General features: G+C 41.2%; 1 protein-coding gene and 1 pseudogene across 8 annotated transcripts in view; one reads left to right on the forward strand and one right to left on the reverse strand.

Annotated features, from left to right (window-relative positions):
• UCHL3 (ubiquitin C-terminal hydrolase L3) overlaps nt 1–18977 on the reverse strand; it is a 122392-nt gene that overhangs the window by 54709 nt on the left and 48706 nt on the right. For 3 of the 7 annotated variants that reach the window (XR_013960071.1, XR_013960072.1, XM_080659065.1), the window contains exon 1: nt 10122–10259. The exons of 1 other annotated variant lie outside the window; for it this stretch is intronic. Coding sequence is in view for 4 of the 6 variants with exons in the window: in XM_080659065.1 (XP_080515191.1) it covers nt 10122–10172 (51 nt within the window). In the remaining 2 variants the exon portion in view is untranslated. Of the gene's footprint in view, nt 1–10121; nt 10506–18977 lie in introns of those variants that run through there. 3 more of the 7 variants (XM_080659067.1, XM_080659069.1, XM_080659066.1) reach the window with 3 other exon arrangements.
• On the forward strand, nt 7855–8165 carry LOC308243273 (COX assembly mitochondrial protein homolog; annotated as a pseudogene). The gene has a single exon. The product of its transcript is annotated as a COX assembly mitochondrial protein homolog (transcript).

Genomic DNA, 18977 nt, shown 5'->3' on the forward strand with positions numbered 1-18977 from the left:
TTGGGAATCAATAAAAAATCATCTTTTTGGTGCTTGGAGACAAAGGTAACACATCTCTTGACATTTTAGAATTACAACAGCATAATGTACAATTATCCCAAACAAACTTACAAACTAATTCTTTGAACGTCTGGCAGCAATTTAAAAAGGACATGAAAGGATTTAATCGCTTCCACTGTGTAGAGGGCCCCCTGGGAAGGCACCTGAGCATTCTACATTGGCCCCTCTTGCCCTTTTGGCCAAGAGGGACCCACTTCTCACAATCCAATTGCCCACAGCTGTTGCCTGTGCTTTCTGTCCATGCTGAGGTTGAAGCCTCGTGGGGGCTGGTACCAGGGATCTGTCTCTCGCCCAGTGGGATGAGCTGGGCCCTCCGTGGAGAAGAAACCTGGGTTCCCCAAGATATGTGATTAGTGCCGGGGCCTCGCCAGCAGGCGAGGGGATCCCAAGGCAGGTGCTGGGCATGGAGGCCACGGGGGCATAGGCTACCAAGGAGACAGAACTGAACCTCACATCACCCTGCTTGGCCCGGAGGATGGCTGGTTAGCCAGAGACGGGTAAGATTCCTCAGGGAAGGAACAACCTAAGAGAGGTACAGTCACAGAGGGGCCATCAGGAGAGAACTTGGGGGTCAACAGAGGTGGGGCACAGACCCTCACCCCCCCAACTTTGCAGGGGCCTGAACCCTCACCCCTTCTGAGGGAGGTCTCCTGCCTCCATGGCTGCTTCGCTTCCCATGCCCAGCACAAATCGGGACCCAGGTAACAGACAGAGACAGCCAACAGCTGCCCTCTCACTGCAACAAGACTTGTTTGAGTTGTCTTGTACCCATGGTGTGGAGAAGTAGGTTTTTTTGATATCTAAATCCGGCCTAGTACCAGGAATGCTCAGGGTCTACTCAAGAAGGCAAATAATCCTTTCCACTAATATTTACAGAGTAAAATAAGATTGTTGTTAGAGTATTAAATTTGACAGTAAAATAGTAGTCAAGTTCTCAGACTAATTTAAATTGGCTAATTGAAATAAACGAATATTCTAGAAAAATTAATGGTACTGGACAAAAAGCTGTTCCTAAAGTGTTAGCTAAAATTTTTATTGGTAGTTCATCTCATGGTAAAATTGCGTAACATGTAATGAACCTAAAGCAGTCATATTTTAGTGCAAAAAATTAAAACTTAAAAGCTATCAAGACTACATTATAAAATTTCCAAAAACCTCCTAATATTTAAATCAAAAAAGGGGGATAGCAGAAGAATATCATGTAAGGAAAAATATCCTGTAAGTAAATTACATCTAGAAAATTTTTACTTTAGAAAATTAACTTTAATTTGTAATGCTAACAGCAAGACACCCATGAAAAACACACATGGTGTCAAAACAAGCTAAAAGAAAATCGTTTGGGCAAAAAATGAAAAAGGATCCCAAGTCAAATTTATAGAAAAGATTCCTTTATTAACTTTTGGTCAAGAATATGTTTGTATATTTTCAGAAAACAACTCCAAGACCATGTGGATTCCTGCAACAGAGAGGAATTGACAAGACTGCTCCAGCCATGAAGACAGAAGAGAAACAGTCCAGAGATGGAAGATGCTGATGACGCCTTGCCATACTAGCAGTCAGCAGAGGGGGTCGGACCTGCATTACCACCATTTGTCCACCATCCAGAACTGAAATATCATTGCTGACATGTACACATAAGGAACTGTTTGACATTGAAATTGGGACTCAAAAGAATGGTTGGCCCAGAAAGAAACTCACTACAGACTGATTCATTTGCCTCTCAGCATAACCATTATTGCTTGTCTCATTTTCGGTTCTTATAAGTGTATTTCTAGTATTACATGATCTCACTCATCTAGGAGAAATAATGAACAACATAAACTGATGAACAAAAACAGACCCAGAGACAGGGAAGCATCGATGAGACTGTCAAACCTCAGAGGGAAGGTAGGGGAGGGTGGGGGTAAGGGGGAGAGATCAACCAAAGGACTTGTATGCATGCATATAAGCCTAACCAGTGGTCATGGACAACAGGGGGGTGGGGGCATGCGTGGGGAGGGGTTTGGGATGGGAATGGGGGGATGAGGACAAATATGTGATACCTTAATCAATAAAGAAATTAATTAAAAAATAATAAAATAAAAGGCACTGTCAAAAAAAAAGTCTAATCACTAGGCAGTACACTTGAAACTATTATAAAATAATATTGAATATCTACACTAATAAAAGAGAAAGATGCAAATTGACCGTACCTCCATGACACCCACCAGCCAATCAGGAGTGAGTATGCAAATTAACCAAACAAAATGATGGGTTAATTTGCATACACAGGCACAGAGTGAAGACTGAAGGCTCTCCTGTGGCCAGAGCCAAGCCTGATGGCTGAAGGCTTGGCTCCGGCTGCAGGCGAAGTCAAGCCTGAAGGCTGAAGGCTTGGCTCCGCTGTGGCCCAGGTCCCGGGTGCCAGAGGAAAACAGGTGCCAGAAGCCAGGGGAAGGAAGTCCTAGTGCATGAATCTTAGTGCAATGGGCCTCTAGTTAACTATAATTGGAAATGTTTTTTTTAAAAAAAGTCTTATAATATTAGCTTTGGGAGGCCTATTTTATAAAGGACAATGACAAACAGAAGCAAGCTCAAAGGAAGGTGACCAAGAATAATAAGGTTTTGGAAGACATCACAGCTGGAGAGTCTAGGCACATTCAAAAAAGCCTTAAATTGTTATAATCCTTAACCCCAGATATTTTTCAGTAATATCATGAAAGAGCAATTAGATTTACTCAGTATGGTTTCACTGGGAGAACTGATGGGCAACTGGAGGAAGTTATAGAAAAACAGATTTTGTTTCAATAAATATAAATCTTCTAAGCTCTTATTATATACTACTCATTATTATAAGAAATTAAACCACCTTATGAGATAGAATGCTGCTCATTAAAATACTAACGTAAAAGATTCATGACCACATTAAAGATGATTTTGAGAAAGATTTTCTGGAGCAGCTATACGTTTATTCATTCTCCCACTCACTATATGTAGAGAGTACACTAGCAGCCAGGCACCATTCTTAGTACTTCAGACATGTCTTTGCTCTGACAGGATTTACATCCTAGTAGTAGTATACACCCAATAAACAAGTAAAGACATAAGATTATTTCACAAGGCAGTACGTATTTTGAAGAAAATAAAACAAGACACAATGTCAGTGCAGATTCGGGGAGTGAGGAGGAACTTTAACTGCTAATCAAAAAAAGGCTGAGGATGTGACTTCAAATTAAGCCATAAGTGACAAGAAATAAACAGCCATGAAACAACCCAGATCAGAATGATTCAATCAAAAAGTGAGCAAGTGCAAAGACTCTGAAGCAGGAATGGGTATGGCACTCAAAGACAGCTCAGCAGGAGTGGAACAGCAGTGGGCGGTACTTCTTCATCAGGTCACAGTAATATTGGAAGACCCTATTGTGTTCTGTTTTAAGCAGGGAGTCAAAAGATATGACTTGCATTTTTTAAAAACCACTTTGGGTACATATGGAGACTAGATTTTAGGGAGGTGAAAGGAGAAACAGAAAAACTAGTTAGGAGGTTACTGCAGTTGTCTAAACTGAGGATAATGGTAGTTGGGGCTGCAGTAATGGAAATGAAGAAAATGGCCAGATTTGGAATAGAATTTGAAAGAAAAGTCTACAAGGATGAGAGAGGTTAGGGAAAGAACAATATTTTAAAAGGCTAACATTCACAGAGTGAATGCTTTGTTCTAGAAATTGCTCTACATACTTTACATGTAGTCATTTATTTAATACTTACAATTTTACAAGATCAGGAGAGATTATAAGAAACTAAGGTAAAGAAGTTAGGGAACTGCTTATAGTCTCACAGCCCAGATAAAACCCAAGATATCAAATCAATACAATATAGCCACTCCAAATTAGCATAGTTGTGAAGAAGATTCAGTGACATTGACTTGGGCATTAGATAAACAGGTAGTGCCCTTGGAAGCCTGGGGGGAAAATGCATTTGGAGGACAGGTGAGAGGAGGTTAAATTCAGATTTCTTTTTTCAGCCATGTTAAGTCTGAGGTATTTATAAGACATCAAAATGGAGATATCAAAGAGGTAGTTGAATATACAGGTTTCCAATGTGGTGAAGTCCAGGCTTAGAGGAAATATGATCCACTACGTGACGATTGAGAGTATTAATGCTATACAATAGAAAACATCACTAGGGAGAGAATGCACATAGAAAAGATTAGCAATCTAGGACAAGATTCTCAGAACTCCTTAGAAGCTGGGAGGGAGATGATCTAGCAAAGGTGAATTTAGGAAACAGATAAAAAGGAGGAAAACCAGAATTATCACAGAAGCCAAGAAAAGATGATGTTTCAAGAAGGATGGAATGGCCTACTCTATCAAATGTTGCTGAGAGATCAAGAAATTTGGGGACAGAAAACCACCTTATGAAATAGAATGCACTTTGACGAATAGATCTGGCAAAGTGATGATTAGTAAACTCTACAAAAATACTTAATATGAAATGGTGAGGACAGAAACAAGTCAGATAGAAGTGAACACAGGAGGAAAATGATAAGAAAGTAGCAACAGCCCTAACTGGTTTGGCTCAGTGGCTAGAGCATCGTCGGCCTGCGGATTAAAGGGTCCCAGGTTTGATTCCGGTCAAGGGCGTGTACCTTGGTTGTGGGCACACCCCCAGTAGGGGGTGTGCAAGAGGCAGCTGATCGATGTTTGTCTCTCATCAATGTTTCTAGCTCTCTATCCCTCTCCCTTCTTCTCTGTGAAAAATCAATAAAATATATTAAAAAAAAAAGGAAGTAGCAACAGCGCCTATGAACAATTCTTACAAAGAAGGGAAACAGATGTGAGACAGTAGCTAGAGGAGGATATAGAGTAACAGGGTTTTTCCCTAAGATGGGATCTACTAACTAGAAAATCTTTGTATATTTATGGCAAAAGTCCAGCAGATGATCTCTAATTCTTCTTCCAACTCTAAGCATCTAAGCTAAATATAATAGTTATTGTTACATTTATTTTCCTTTGGATATTATACATTACTAGAGGCCCGGTGCACGAAATTTGTGCACGGGGGTGGGGGGTGTCCCTCAGCCCAGCCTGCACCCTCTCCAATCTGGGACCCCTCGGACATCCCTCTCACAATCCAGGACTGCTGGCTCCTAACCACTTGCCTGCCTGCCTGACTGCCTGATTGCCCCTAACCACTCTGCCTGCCAGTCTGATAGCCCCCTAACCACTCCCCTGCTGGCCTGACACCTAACCGCTCCCCTGCCAGTCCGATCACCCCCAACTGCCTTCCCCTGTGGGGCTGAGGGAAATGGGGGACTCTGGCTGGATGAGGCAGGGCTGAGGGGACTGGGGGACTGAGGCTGGATGCTGCGGGGACTGGGTGAGACGGGGCTGAGGGGACTGGGGGACTGAAGCTGGATGAGGTGGGGCTGAGGGGACTGGGCGCCGCCATCTTGTGGCTGTGGGCGCTGCCATCTTGTGAGGGCATGGCAGTCAATTAGCATATTTCCTCTTTATTGGCTGTGGGCACCGCCATTTTGTGAGGGCATGACAGTCGATTAGAATATTCCCTCTTTATTAGATAAGATGCTAGAAAATATATTACCTTTTCAATAAAATCACCATTAGGAATATTTTCAGGGGATTTCCATACCAAAAATTATTGGTTCTAAAACACAATAACATTTAAAATATACATAGTGTGGCTGTGTTGTACTCAAATCACAAAACATAAATCAGGATGAAAATCTAGTGTGCTCATAAGAAGAAATGTTATGATTGCCTATATCACAGACTGGAGGTGTTTTTTTTTTTAAGTTATAATTCTTATGCTTAATTACCTAAAATCTGCTGCAAGCTGCTATTACCCCTTTAAATGTATAAAATAAAAGATGCTTAAATTTTTTAAATAAATTTTCTATTACTTCATTTTAGGTAAGTCCTACCTGTAGCATGATAAAATATTCTTAGAAGGGATTGATAGCATATTAACCAACAAAAGAAATCATTGCTTAACATACCTAGAGACACATGGTTACTAGTTAATGTGTAATAGTTAATAATGATCTGTTGATCATTCTTATACAAAATAGGCATCATTAGAGCAAAACCAATATTTGCTCGAACTAAAAGGACAATAATAACACATGCAACTCCCAAATGGTAACACTGTGAAATCGAGGTAAGTGAAAGGCCTTCTATTCCGTTAACTTGAGAAAATTAGAAAAAGTATAGATGGATATTGTTGTTGGGGTTTACCTGTGGCTTAATTCTAGTAATGCTAAGTCAGTTAATTAATTATCTATTCATTATCTATCCTCAGTTTTATCACTAATACAAAGAGAATAAAGAAACAACCACAGAAACTGTGGCTAAAACTAATCACTGCCTAGATACTTGCACATTCTCCCACTAAAAGTGCATCACTTCTTTTATAAATTATATTAAACAAACTGAACCACAACAAAGCATGCCAGAAATAGAATACAATCATATACAAATAACATCTCTTCTGTTTATGACACCTCAGAATGGTCTCCTTGTCACCATCTAACCCGTGATGCTTTCTCTGATTGTCTTCATCACAGTACCCTGTTAATTTCTATCATTGCACCCATATTATTGCTAATTATTTACTTACTTTTCTGTCTCTTCCCATTGGATTGAAAAGCAGAAAACTATGAATGTTTTAATCACCACAGTATAACCACCTCCTGCTCAGGTACCTGGTATTAAAAAAGATGCCACCACCTGGCTGGTGTGGCAAGGGATTGAGGGTCGAGCCATGAACCCCAAGGTCAGGGTTCAATTCCCAGTCAGGGCACATGCTCAATCCCCAGTAAGGGGCGTGCAGGTGGCAGTCGATCAATGATTTTCTCTCATCATTGATGTTTCTCTCTCTTCCTCTTCCTTCCTCTTTCTGAAATAATTTTTTTTAAAAAGATGCTCCCAAAATACTATTTAATTAATGTGAACAAGTGAATGTTTTTATAGTTTACAAGATTACCTAGGAACAAAGTCCAATAATAGCTGAATCACAGAATATATTTCCAGTAAAACAAGCTTACATCTTATTAAAAGAAATAATATAATTTAAAAATAGTTCTGTTCTTTAGTCTGTTAATATAGGTAATTACATTGATTGACTTGAATGGTGAACCAGCTTTATAATACCAGGATAAACTGTTTGGGTCAGGATATATTATCCTTTTATATTCTGTTTGATTCTCTTTGCTAATATTTTGTTGAGGATTTTTATATCTATGTTCACGGGGGATATTGGCTTTCAGTTTTTGTTATTATGGTTTGTCTGGTAATGCTGGTCATAAAATGAGTTGAAAAATGTCCCCCCTCTTCTATGTTTATGTAGAATTGGTATTATTTCTTCCATAAATGATCATCTCAAGAGACGCAGAAAAGTCATTTGAGAAAATTCAACATTGATACATGAATAAAAACTCTCAGCAAACTAAGAAGGGAACTTTCTTAGCTTGATAAAAAGTATCTACCAAAACCCTACAACTAACATCTTTTATGATGAAAGATCAAATGTTTTCCCCCTAACATCTGAAACAAGGCAAGGATGTTCTATCTCCAAACTTCCATGTTGTACTGAAGGTCCTAACCAGTGCAATAAAAAATAAAAGGCACACAGATTGAAAAGTTAGAAATAAAACAGTCTATTCATTGAGAATATGATTGTCTATATAGAAAATCACACAGCATCTAAAAAACAAACTATTAGAATAAGTGACGTTAGCAAGGCAGTAGGACACAAAATCAATATATAAAAACCAGTATCTTGAGCTCTGTTGCCGAGATGGCCCTCAACCCAATAGAATAGCATCTCAGACATGTCGAAAAAGATGTTTTGATCCCTAAAATAAAGATAAAAGGCCCAAGAGAGATGTTCTGAACAAGTTCAAGATTTACCATATGTGCAAGGAATCTGGAATCCTTAGGTAGTAAAATGCTGGAAAGAAAATTCTGCATTGAAAGAATGTCCAATGGCTTACTACAATGATCCTACCTTTTATGAAGAATGCAACATGGAATGCCTGAAGGAAAAAGAAGAATTCAGAAAAACTGGAATTGCTATCAAGGCTACAGAAGCTTCCAACAAACACATAGGCAAATATTCAAATGATACTCAGTAACTCTATTCATGGAAATCACAATTACCTAAAATAATGGACACAAGGAAGTATATTTGCTTTATCCTTAATTTTGGAAATATTAATTTGATCTGAAATAAAGTTTCTTTTTCATTAAAAAAAAACAAACAGTACTTCTACATAAAGTAATGGACGATTAGAAATTAAAACTTTAAAACAGTATAATTTACAATAGCACCAAAAAATCACTAAACACTTGGGTATTAATCTAACAAAATATGTGCAATAGCTACATGCTGAAACTACAAAACACTGTTGAAACAAGTCAAATAAATGATGAGATATACCATCTTCATGAATTGCAAGACTCAATATTGTTAAGATGCTAATTTCCCCCAAAATGTAGTTATAGATTTGGGCACACATTCACCTGTCAAAATCACAATAGGACTTTTGTGGAAATTGTCCAGCTGATTGTAAAACTTACATAGAAACGCAAAGTAACTAAAATAGCCTAAACAATTTTGAAAAATAAGACTTACTATAAAACTACAGTAATCAAAAGTTTGGTATTGGTGAAAGAACAAACACATAAATCAATGGAACCCTACACTCTCCAGATATATGGTAAACTGATTTTTCACAAAAGGTGTACAACTAGTTTTGGATTAAGTCTAAGAGAAATATGCTTCTTTCCTATGGCATTAAGTCAGAAGTTGCAAATACTGACTTCGGCCTAAAGATTACTCTCAGTTTATAAAGTGGTCAAAATGTGTTAGGGGGCAAAAAAATGAACAGCAAATTTCAAAGGGGGTAATACAAAAGGAAATTAACATAGATAGGAAACGCCACCATCAGAATAATATAAAAGATATATGCTGGGTTTTAAGCTTTTTCTAGATTACTAAAGAGATGAGTTGGGGAAATAATAGTCATTTCAAAAGCATATAATAAATCTGAGTAAGACAAAGGATTTGCTGCCAACATTCAAATATGTCTATCTACTTTCAGTATATAAGGAATTTTCTGCAAACGTTGAAAACCAAAAGCCAATTAAGTACGTGACAAACGTTACTCTTTGGTGATGAGAATGAAGATTATGGGAGGAAATTTTATATGTAAAAATAAACTAAGACGGCAATAAAATGTAAACTACCTGTTGAGAATGTAAGGCAAAATAGACCTGAGAAAATCTAAAGTTTACACCTGGTAGCACTTATTCTTCTTTTAATGGAGTGGCTGGGGGATGTTCCCTCTTCCTCCTCAAACTTGACCCTCCAAACCCAGACGAACTTTAAAGGTTGTTATGTGGCAAAGAAGAGTGTGGGAACTATTGTACTGAGCTTTCTATGGTATAAAAGGAACGGAATTCCAGTTTTAAGAAACTGGAAGAGAAAAGGGGCGTGGCGGGGAAGAGAAGTGACTTGATGGGGCAAGAGATGATTGGGAGATGACTTCATGGTGCAGGAGGTGGATGACATTACAAGGACCGGGTGGGCGAGTTTACAAAGCTTGGAGTCAGGTAGTGCAGGCAAATTAGTCACCCAGAAGGTACTGGGGGTGGGAAAATGATGGAATCGGCACGAGCAGGAAAGAAGGAAAACGAAGAGAGAACGAGGAATAGGAATACAGGGTGAATGAACATCCCTCCAACCCCAAGATGCAGGAAACTTGACGACGGGGGAATGAGACCACTGGAGGAGCCGAGCCAGCTGGGAGTACATCCAGGAGCTAGGTGGGAGGGAGACGGCCATAAAATGGGCACACCCGCCAGAGGGACGCTCCTGAGGGGCGCGGAGGTGTAGACGGCCAGGGAGGGCTCCAGGGTCCCGAGCGACAAGACACCTCACTCACCTGGTTGGTGACCTGGAAACGAAACAGAGAACACTCTTTAGAGACAAACCGCCCTTGACCAGCTGCGGCAGCCCGGCTCCCCTCGCCCCCGCCTGCATCCCCAGGCCGAAATCAGAGCCGCGCTCACCTCGGGGTTGGCCTCCAGCGGCAGCCAGCGGTGTCGCTCCATGGCAGCTCCGCCCGGCCACTCGCCAGCTCTGACAGCCTTCGCGGTCGCAGCTGCGGCCGCTTCCGCCCCGCTTGCCGTGACCTGGGACCGTCCAACCCTCCGCCCTCCGGAGGGGTGCTTAAGGACGAAGAAGAGCTTGACAATACTCTAGCCCCTTTCTCGCTCCCTGCAAAGCTGCACGGAAAGTCTTAAATTTTAAGTTAAGGGACAATCGGAGAGGAAAATAATAAGAGCCACCTCCCTACTGCAAAAGGAAAATGTATCTGCATCTACTACAGCTCGCTCCCCTCACGCTTGGACTCTTCCTATCTGAGCCAAGCTCTCTTGTGCTACGCATGCGCCTTGAGTCTGTCTAGGACCGCCTGGTAGCGAGCGCCCCACCCATCCCTGCAGCGTCAGCCGACGGCGCTAGGGGGCGCACCACTAAACCCTGCCTAGTCTAAGGGGTAGAGACAGGGCAGCTGCCCATCTGAAAGCCCTAAGGCCTGAGGACGCCAGGGAGGTATGCCACAGAAGTTCCTTTGTCAAGGTGCAGAAGTGATGTGCTGACCTTGTTTGCTACTGCAGAGTGGGGGGCATGTTTGACAAAAAAGGTCAAGTACAGAACCCTTTATGAATCAGACGCTGTACTAAATATTGGTTACATAAAGCTGAGCTCTTGATAGAGTATAAGAGGTGGAATAATAAAGTATGATGCATATGTGGTAGTGGTGCCATGAGGTGTGCTGGAACTACAGAGAAGTGCAGCTAAAGGGGGAAGGGAGTGTCTGGAAGGCTTGCTGTAGAAGGTGGACAGCGGGAGTGAACCCTTTTAAAAGAGGTGCCCTGAAGAAGGGAAAGTGTACATTGTGGCTGCAGAGCCTGCAAGATTCAAGGACAGTCATTAGAGGTGATGCTGGAGAGATAGGTAGGGACAATCCAGTCAAGATATTTGGGCTTCATCTTGAAAACAGCAGGGAATCACGGAATGATTTTAAGGAGGATTTCCATATCTCTCTTCTACCAGACTGTAAATTCCATGAGGCCTGCAGCAGCATATTTTTAAATTCTTCACATTGTTTCCCCTATAACTAACCCAGTGCCTGATACATAATAGATGCACAATAAATATTTGAGGAGTGGATAGAATAATCTGGTATGCAGAAACACCGTTTGTCAATAATGTAGAAAACTTGCACGTGAACTGATGAGATTGAATTAAGGCGGTAATCATGGAGATCGAGAGGCAGGCACAGGTTAAAAAGATAGTGTTTTAAGGGAGCATCCCTTTGATGAGCAGGAATTGTCAATGGTAACTCCAGAGATTTGACCTGGGGTAGAATGCATATTACTATTATGCACCCAATAGAGGTGAGAAACAGAGAGTGAGAAAAGATTATTATGCCGAGTTTGCCTTTCTTGGGAAACTTCCAACTCTCCCACTCATGTTTTTTCTGGTCACTGTTCTTTGACCTCTAAGGAATTTCCAATCCATGACTCCTCTTTTTTTCTTATCTGCCCAATAGCTTGCTGCTATCCGCACCCAACTGTGATTTGGTACATCTGAAACATCCAGCACACGATGGGCAGCTGTAGTCTCATCATACTTGAGTTTCATGGTCAGGCTCTCAGTGGCATACCAGGGGCTATTTTACAAATGACTTGCTGTCAGAGGTGTGGCCTTGCTCCAGATCCTGAGTTTCTGCACCATGACTCTCCTATTAGGGCTTACCTAAGACTCCATACGGCATCCTTAACTCCCATGAACATCTCAAACACCATTGGATCTGCTGAGACATAGAGCCAAATAGCAAAGCAGCTGGCATTTAAGCTTGGACTTGCGATAGTGCACTCAGGGACCCACTTAAAGTGGCAGCTGCCTGCGTTTCCCAATAAAGGTCTTGCAGCTGTATTCCCATGTGTGGCATATGCTGCCTCCAAAAGCCAAAAAGTCCCACCAAGTGTTCCACCTCTTCCCAATTAATAGAAAATGAAACGTGCAATAACTTTTTCTTCACCTTAGAAAGGTTGTCCCAGCATGCCCAGAGTTTTGGACCCATAAAAACTTTATTAGTCCTAGCCAGTTTGGCTCAGTGGATAGGGCATCAGCCTATGGACCGAAGGGTCCCGGGTTCGATTCTGGTTAAGAGCACGTTTCTCGGTTGCAGGCTCCTCCCTGGCCCAGTCCCTGGTCTGGGTGCGTGCAGGAGACAACTTGATGTGTTTCTCTCACATTGATATTTCTCTCTGTCTTTCCCTCTCCCTTCCACTCTCTCTAAAGATCAATGGAAAAATATCCTCCAGTGAGGCTTAAAAAAACTCCACAAACTTTATTAGCCTGGCCAGAATGGCTCAGTTGGTTGAATATCATCCTGTGCAAGCGAAAGGTTGCCAGTTTGATTCCTGGTCAGTATGTATACCTGGGTTGTGGGTTCAATCCCTGGACAGGGCACGTAGGGAAGGCAACCAACCCATGTTTCTCTCCCACATCAATTTCCCTCTCTTTCTCTCCACCTTCCGCTCTCTAGTCATGTCCTTGGGTGAGGATTAGAAAAATAAATTTTATAAAACTTTATTAATGTAGTAGGCCCCTAATCTTTGTAGGATTTAACTGTCCCCCTCTGCCATGGGTATACCTACAATCATATCAAGGGCAGTACTTCTGAAATCTGAATGTGCATACAAACATCTGGGGAGTCAGAAAAGCAAATTTGATTCAATAAGTCTGAGATGGGGCCCAAGATTCTACATTATTGGCCCCCATTTTTAACCCTCCCTCTATCCACATCCTTTGCCATATTATTAAGTTTTTTCCACTAAGGGGAAAGTAGTGTTCATCCTCAATATTCATGAATCCTCCTTTTTAAATTGGCCTACTTGCTAACATTTACTTGTTAATAATTCAATAACCCCCCAGATCAATACTCTTGTCACTTTCACAGTCATTTGCAGACATGGGTGGAAGAATGGCAAAAAACTCGAGTTCCCAGCTGAAGTCTCATATTGGAAACAAGTGTTCATTTTGCAGTCTATTTTGTGTCACATTTTTTTGCGTTTTTAAATATATATTTGTATTGATTTCAGAGAGGAAGGGAGAGGGAGAGATAGAAACATCAATGATGAGAGAGAATCATTGATTAGCTACCCCCTGCACGCCCCCCACTAGGGATCAAGACCACAATCCAGGCCTTTGCCCTGACCAGGAATTGAACCTTGACCTTCTGGTGCATAGGTTGATGCTCAACCGCTGAGCCACACCGGCTGGGCACATTTTTTGCATTTTTGTTGGTGATTTCACTGTGTATATGTATGACCCAAACATGTAGTAAATGAGGTGTCTTTAAACAGAAACACACATAAACAAGGTTGTGTATTCATCTGTGGATGAAAATGTGACCAGAGTCTCACAGAAACCTAACCTGTATTTCCCTTGGGAGCAATGGTTTAGTCTTTACTAATTCAGTGTATATGGTGACATTATAGACCATAAATACCACAAGTTATGAGACTCTGCCATATATTTCCCCACTCCTTGACACCGAGTTCTACCACATGACTTGTTTTGGTCAATAAAATGGGAGAGAAATAATGGTGTGCCAGTTCCACATCTGAGCGGTAACTAGCTTGTGTTTCTGCTTGATGTCTTGCACCTCTACCATAGCCTTGAAGAATGTGCTTAGTTGGCTAGCCAGCTGGTCCCAGGAACAGAGTGAGAGACACCTGAGCCCAGTCTAGACTGGCCAACCCACCACTAGCTCCCCAGACATGTAAGCTAAATAAATGTTTGCTTGTAGCATGACATTGGGGATTTGTGGACATTTCAATTTTTATATTTTTACATAGCAAAAGCTAATTGCTATACCTGCCAGGAATTTGAATAATCAAATTAAAAGGAGTACCCAACTAATTGATAGAACTGCCCCCACCCCCAAACCCCACGAGAGAGCCCCAGCCTGCAACGCGCTGTGACTGCGTGGGGAATAGTGCCTCAGCTGAGATTCAGAAAGGAGCCCCCCAAATTCTACTAACCAAATACAAATGTGTGGTTTTACCTCCAAATTCTTTAAAAAATGTATACGTTAATGCAACTTTAGTTTGTTAATGAACTGTTTAATTATTTTAACTAAATGAGATGTTATTTTAGCAATGAAAATAATAGATATTCACACTTGATTCAAGTGTTACACTTAATAGAAACCTTGACATCTCTCATATATTTGTTTGATCCCCACCACAGTCTGTAAAGTAGGCAGGGGAGGAGATACAGTTGTCGCCATATTACAAACAAGGTAAGGGTGGCTTGGGAAGGTTAAGCTATTTCCCAAGGTTGTGGAGTGATTTCAGCCTAGATTTTCTGCAGCCATATCTAGGACTCTTTTCAAAGCAGGAAAGAAACAAGAAGAACAGCATGATGTTCACAAACCAAGGAATGGAACTCAGAAAGTTGGGGGTTGGAGAAGACTAAAAAGAAGGAAATAAGCTGTCAATTATTCTAGGGACAAATCTACCTCTCTTATGGGTCAAGAGTTGAAACAGAGGACCACACCAAGACACATCATAATTAAAATGCCAAGGGCAAAAGACAAAGAGAGAATCTTGAAAGCAGCAAGAGAAAAACGGTTAGTTACCTACAAGGGAGCACCCATACGACTGTCAGCTGATTTCTCGGCAGAAACTATGCAGGCCAGAAGGGAATGGCAAAAAATATTCAAAGTGATGAACAGCAAGAACCTACAACCAAGATTACTCTACCCAGCAAAGCTATCATTCAGATTTGAAGGTCAGATAAAGAGTTTCACAGACAAGAAAAAGCTAGAGGAGTTCATCACCACCAAACCAGGATTACATGAAATGCTGAAGGGTGTTCTTTAAGAAGAGGAAGAAGAAGAAAAAGGTAAAGATAAAAATTATGAACAACAAAATGACATCAAATACATACCTACCAACAAGTGAATCTAAAAATCAAGTGAATAAAAAATCTGAAGAACAGAATGGACTGGTGAATATAATAGAATCAGGGACATAGAAAGGGAGTGGACTGACAATTCTCAGGGGAAGGGGGTGTGAGGGGTGCGGGAAGAGATTGGACAAAAATCTTACACCTATGGATGAAGACAGTGGCGGGGGGTAAGGGCATGGGGTGGGGTGGGGAATCAGGTGAAGGGGAGCTGTGGGGGGAAAAAAGAGGAACACCTGTAATAATCTGAACAATAAAGGTTAAAAAAAAAAGAGTTGAAACATTTTGCCCAACTGGTGTGGCTCAGTGGTTGAGCCTCGACCCATGAACCAAGAGGTCACCGGTTCCATTCCTCATTAGGGCACATGCCAAGGTTGAGGGCTTGATCCCCAGTGGGAGGCGTGCAGGAGGCAGCCAATTGATGTTTCTATCTCTATCCCTCTCCCTTCCCTTCTCTCTAAAATCAATAAAAAACATTTAAAAAAGAAAGAGAGCAGCATTTGCTTTTAAAAAAATTTTTTAAGAGTTGAAACTTGCTTATATCTATGACAATGACTTTATTTTTATTTATTTACGAGAGGCCTGATGCACGGATTTGTGCACCGGTGGGGTCCCTCGGTCTGGCCTGCAGGTATCGGGCCAAAATCGGCAGTCCAACATCCCCCAGGGATGTAGTAGTGCACGAAGCGGCAGGTGGCGGGGAGGAGCCCAAGCCCTGCCGGGCACTGCGCTGCTCCCACTCATCGGGCCCTGCTGTGCCTGCCACCTCCACTGCTAGGCAGTGCTGCCAACAGGGATGGGAGAGGTTTGCACCTACCGCAACTGCGCTCGCCAGCTGTGAGCCCAGCGTCTGGCGCTCCTCCGCTCCTCCATCAGCCGAGCAGCGCTCCCTCTGTGGAAGTGCACTGACCACCAGAGGGCAGCTCCCGGATAGAGAGTCTGCCCCCTGGTGGTCAGTGCGCATTATAACGACCCATCAAACAGTCGACTGGTCGCTTAGGGTTTTATATATATATATAGATAAGCTTTACAAGTGCAATTTTAACAAAGTGAAAAGTGTATAGTTGCAACAGCAGTGTCTGAATTCCTCTTAGGAAGGAATTGTCTATTCAGAAAGATTCCATTGAGGAGCCACTTAATTGGAGATTGAGACCTTAGGACACTAGAGTCAGCAGGACACCCAGCAACAGATCATTGCTAAACCTCTCTGCATGCTAGAAGGACGTGAAGAGAGTTGGAGAAGAAAGGAAGAAAGAGAGGGAGAGAGTGAGGGGGTAAATAAAGGGAGGTAAGAGTTAGGATCATGAAAAGGAGCCTATGAGAGATAAATCCTGGAACTTAATGGGAGGTCAAGAAATTTTATTTTCATTGATCACTAATGAGTTTGAACATTTTTTGAAGTTGTAATTGGCTATTACTTCACAGTCTCCATCCATCCTAAAATTCTTTCTCAAAAGCCAGTTGCATTTATCATGTATTCCAGTACTTCCCAGCCTTTTTCACCACATGATACAGATAAAATTATAATATAAACCATGCAATTTTAATATTGACATATTAATTTTGATGGTTGTCAAAGAATATCAGGGTTTCCCACCATTTCCTACTTGACTAAACTCATAGTTTCATTTTCTCAGCAACTGATGAAAATTCAACAGCTTCTATTCAAAAACAGCAGGAAGTTCTGGACAATTTGATATTTGATGTCTTAACAATAGTACTTGTGCCTCAAAACCTGCTCATTCATCCTAATAAGTTGTTTTTTATATTCTGAGGGATTTGGCAATCTCTTCACCTTAAACTGAAATAAGCAACCCTTTTGATTATCTATTTAAGACTATCCATCTTATTTTGGAACTGTAAATTATTTGGTTGCTTTGTAAGAAAACCTGGAATTTTGGTCATCCCTGCAATAATCTACATTTGCCTTACTGATACAAGTTTACAACCCACTGTTCTCTTGTCATGCCTATTTCTATATGTGGATAACTTTTTATTATGCCAAATCACAGCCCAATCTTTTCAAAGACATTTTGAATGATAGTTAAACATCATAATATACAGCTAACAATACCCGTAGCTCAACAGAAGTGTTGAACAGCTATGACCAAGTTCACGCATACACATGCAAAAACAACTGAGTCACAACTGCTGCCTGGCTCCCTGTCACTGTAAGAAGCCATCTGATGCAATGTGCGATATGATTTCTGAGACATTAAATGTGAAAAAGTACCAACTGAACAACTGATGAAATGCAGTATTTATATAACACCTGACTTAATCAAATACAGTGGTCATCGTCCTCCTAACCAGCCCCGGGGATCTTCTGGGTTCAGGCTCCACCCAGCTTTCCCTGGAGCTATGGGGGCCAGGTTCTCTATGTACCTGTAACTCATTCATGATGCACCAGTGACATCATGCTATCTTATATTATTCATCTTAATAGCAACATATCCAGCTGTCTTCCTGCTGCATGTGTATGTAGCCTGTCATCTGTCTTGAGCCTGCATTCCATTGACAAACCACCATCTCCAAAAAGCCTTTCTGTAGTACTTGGGAACATATCCAGATATTATATATTTGTCTACAGGATGGCTTAATAATTCTTTCCACTTGGTCAGAAATAGTGACTACCATAATCTATCAGGCACTTAACCTACTTAGACCTAATTTTTAAAATGAAAGACTCTGTAAGATCCTCCTAAGCCAAAAGTTGAAAACTATGTCCTTTCATGCAGGTTTCAGGTAAGTGTGTAAATTGGCAAGGTGGAGTGAAATAAGAACGTGGGGACAGAGACAAAACTGAACGTGAGACCAATCTGAATGCATTCTCATTCAGTTTCCGATACAATTTTTCCTCTTTTTGTTTGTTTGTTTTGTTTTCTTTTAAATATGTGGGTAAGCCAGGTTTGGCGCAGAGGCTAAGAATTTGTGTGTACTCTGCTTTAAGCTCTAAAACCTCTGTGATCCTAGGATCACAAATACCGCTTTATTCCCAGTTCTGCATTTTTGCTTATGCTGCCCACTGATTACCACCACTATCCACCACCCCCACAACATGCACTCAATTATTCACATTCTTGAATAGCCTGAAGCACAAATAGAAGATTCAATTAGCAAAAGGCACCTGGGACGGATTTTAGCAGGTATACTGGGAGTGCTCAATCCCTCTGGAATTCTCTGAAATCAGATTGCAGACTGTAAATTAAAAACAAAGTTTTTCGTTTGCTAAGTGTTGTTGCTTAACATTCCTGAACTTCAGTTTTTCTCATGTTTAAAATGGAGGTAATGTATGATCCAGAGGCTTCTATTTTATTTTATTTCATTTCATTTTTGTTAATTCTCACCCCAGAATATTTTTCCATTGATTTTAGATAGAGTGGAAGGGAGAAGGGAGGTAAATAGAGAAGAGGGGATGAGAGAGGAAGAGAGAGAGAGACAGACAGACAGACAGACATCAATTGGTTGCTTCCTGCACTGGCCCCAACCAAGGCTCGGGATCAAACCTGCAACCCAGTTAAGTGCCCTTGATCAGGAGTTGAACCCATGACCTTTTGGTGTGAGGGCCAATGCTCTAACCACTGAGAAACACCAGCCAGGGTAGAGGTTTCTTTAGAGGATTGATTATCATGATGATGATAATAGGAGCTAGTATTTACAGAGTACTTACTATGTTCAGGAATGTTGCCATGTGCTTTGTATATGTGATCTCATTTAACCTTTCATAAAAACCTTGTGAGACAAATATTAATAGCCTCATTTTCACAGATTAGAACGCTGAAGTTCAGAAAGGCTACCTTTACTGAAGTCTCACAGCTGAGTGGTAGAAGACAGATTTCAGTTCAGGCCTGTGTGACTCTAAAGCTTCC

The sequence above is a fragment of the Plecotus auritus genome (assembly GCF_963455305.1).
Source record: "Plecotus auritus genome assembly, chromosome: 3".
NCBI lineage: Eukaryota > Metazoa > Chordata > Mammalia > Chiroptera > Vespertilionidae > Plecotus > Plecotus auritus.